Genomic DNA, 2,898 nt, shown 5'->3' with positions numbered 1-2,898 from the left:
ACCATTCATTTTTTATTCTCTTTTGGGCGTTATATATGTTTCTCTTTCTTTATATCAATTATATATAAATATATATATATATATATATTTATATTGATATTATAGTTTTTTAACTAAAAAAGTGGATGGAAAAGTGAAAAAAGTAAACAAGATTAACGACGATGACTTTTGAAAGTTTAGGGATTTAAATGCAAAACATTTAAAGTTGGGAACTTAAGTGTAAAAGGAGAGTTAGGTTGAAGATTTTTGTTGCAAATAAATCTATATTAGATACAAGTAACCTGCAATATATACGTTTGCTTAATTTTATTTATAGAATTTATTAATTATTTTTATTAAATTTATATTAATATCATATAAATTTTGAAATAAATATCTTATTTTAATTAAATAATTTATTTATTTTTGTTTAAGTTTATGGTTGTTCTAGTTTTTTAATTTAAAAGTGACAATAAGATATTATATATTATATGTTTAATGTAATATTAAATATTATATATGGATTTTAAATTTATATAAAATAAAGTAATTTGTCGCTAATTCACAATAGATTATATTATATGTTTAATATGATATTATTCTAATGAGTGAGTTTAAGTTTAATTAAATTTTATTTAAGTTATAAAACATATGATTTTATTATTTTTAAATAATTATTATTGTAAAATATCTCAAAAATATCATATTTTAATTTATTTAATTATTTATTATTTTAAAAATAATTATAATTTTAAAATATCTAAAAAAATATCCCATTTTAATTTGTTTAATTATTTTTTATTTAAAAATAATTATTATTGTAAAATATGTCAAAAATATCAAACTTTATTTTTTTATTTAAATTTAAGTATTTACAAACTATAATTAAATATAAAATTATTCTATTAAATATAAAAATATTCTATTAAAATTAACATTAAAAAAAAATAAAAAATGGTTAAAATCATACACATTTATTATATACTTTGTTCTTATCTGTTGAAAACAACTAATACCAAAATGCACCGAATTATTTTTTTGGTGTTGTTTTTGTTACTCTTAGGCCATCTCCAATCCCACTCCATTACGACAATATATGCCGTGGAGAGTAAAAATCTCTCTCCAACCCAACTCCAAATGTATATGCATTTACCAGTTGATGAACAGTAACACGGCATATATGCCGTGCACTGTTCACACAGTATATATATATATATTTTTATTAAAATAAACATATTTATATCATATATATATATATATTTATATATATAAACATGTGAGTATTATTTGGGTTTATATTTTATGTTAGGTTTTTTAAATTATAAATACACATATAATTTAATTTTTTAAATAAAATTTCAAATATTTCATAATTAATTTTTTATATAATTTATTTTAATTTGTGTGAAAATTCTTACTCTACACTATAAGAAAATAAAATTAACATTGAAATTGATTAAATATACAAAAGATAATTAAAATATTTCAAACTTACATTCTAATATTAAAATCAAATACACCAAACATAAAATGGAAAACAATATAAATATATATATATATAGAACACAAGACAAACTAAGACATACTTCTAATAATTTTAAAAATTATTCCCAGTTCCGCCAAGATAGTCATAATATTGACTATAATCTTGTGAAGGATTTTGAGATCGTTGATGTTCATCTTCAGCTCCTTCTCTGTGTTCTTCTTCATATTGAGATCTTTGGAACTGAGATGCTCGATATTGAGATCCCTGATATTGAGATCCTTCTCCTTGTTCTCCATGTTCGGATGTTTGTGCTCTTGATCTATAAATTTTTCTCCTTTCGCTTTGAATAAATTGGCGAAACTCTGGATCGGATATAGAATTCATATCCATAAATAAAATTTTATTCTCTTCTCTCATTCTAGCCACATCAACCTTTTGTCTCAGAAGTTCATTTCTTTCAAAGTTACCCTTTTCTATAACGTTAACAAGTTTTTGACTTTGTTCCATTAATTTCTTAAATTGTTCATCACTTTTTTGTTTTCCTTTTGCTTTTTTCACACCGATAGGTCTTTTAGATAAATTAATAGGAACTTCCTCCTCATTCATATTAAGATCAAATGAACTCATACCGGTGGGTGCTGATGTCGGTGATTCGAAGCCAGAAGAACAAGATTGGGGGGAATTGAAACTACGACGTTGTTGTTGGAATCTAGCTGGTGAATTGGTGTTGTCATTTGTAAATTTCTCACAATCTTTAAGAATAGACCACACATGAGAAAATTTGAACCCTCTTATGTACTTTGGATCTTGTGCTAATAGCATCTTCGCTTGATTTAACTATTGAATAATAAATAAATATTGTCAATAAAATTAAAAATAAGTTACTAACTAAAAATAAACTATAACAATATATACTTACAATATCTTCTTGAGAAGCACCACTTGGATTTTTATTTTCAATTTGGTTGACGCATCCCCTCAATTTTGAAATTGCCGCAAGAATGGTCGTCATTCGAGTTTGCAAAGATCTTCTCGGTCGAGGTTGACTACTAAACTGCCCAGAGTGATATGCTAATTTAACTCTTGCCCACATCTGATCTCTGGATTGGTTAATTCCTATGATTGGATTTTGAGAAATGTCAAGATACACATGACACAAGTGCACATCTTCTTCAATTGAGTATGAAGAAGTTCGAATTGAAGTCATTTTGAAAGAGAAAGAAGTTGGTTTAGAACTATGTTGAAGATGTGTGGTCATCTTATGTGAAAAATATGTCATTATATAGGGATGTTGAAGGTAGATTTCTTAAGACAAAATAATTTGAAATCTGAAGACAAAATACGATGTGACAATACAATGCTACGGGTATCTTTTCTGAAGACAAAATATGATGTGACAATACAATGCTACGGGTATCTTTTCTTAAGACAAA

General features: G+C 24.7%; 1 protein-coding gene across 1 annotated transcript; it reads right to left on the bottom strand.

The window, feature by feature from the left end:
- Nucleotides 1-1,517: 1,517 nt before the first annotated feature.
- LOC133783988 (uncharacterized) lies at nt 1,518-2,532 on the bottom strand. The gene is made up of 2 exons (XM_062223550.1): nt 2,385-2,532; nt 1,518-2,302 (listed from the first exon to the last, which is right to left on the bottom strand). Exons 1-2 carry the CDS (start codon nt 2,475-2,477, stop codon nt 1,577-1,579), a joined length of 819 nt encoding a protein of 272 aa, XP_062079534.1. The 5' UTR covers nt 2,478-2,532; the 3' UTR covers nt 1,518-1,576.
- Between the last annotated feature and the right edge of the window lie 366 nt (nt 2,533-2,898).

This window comes from Humulus lupulus, chromosome 6 (genome assembly GCF_963169125.1).
Source record: "Humulus lupulus chromosome 6, drHumLupu1.1, whole genome shotgun sequence".
Classification (NCBI taxonomy): domain Eukaryota; kingdom Viridiplantae; phylum Streptophyta; class Magnoliopsida; order Rosales; family Cannabaceae; genus Humulus; species Humulus lupulus.
This window is presented reverse-complemented; position numbering and strand designations above follow the sequence as displayed.

What these genes read in the sequence shown, in the direction of transcription:
- LOC133783988 (XM_062223550.1), bottom strand. Translation starts at nt 2,477, where the DNA reads ATGACGACCATTCTTGCGGCAATTTCAAAATTGAGGGGATGCGTCAAC. An exon ending in GTGCTTCTCAAGAAGATATT is followed by an intron (nt 2,303 to 2,384) that starts GTAAGTATATAT and finishes ATTATTCAATAG; the next exon opens with TTAAATCAAGCGAAGATGCT.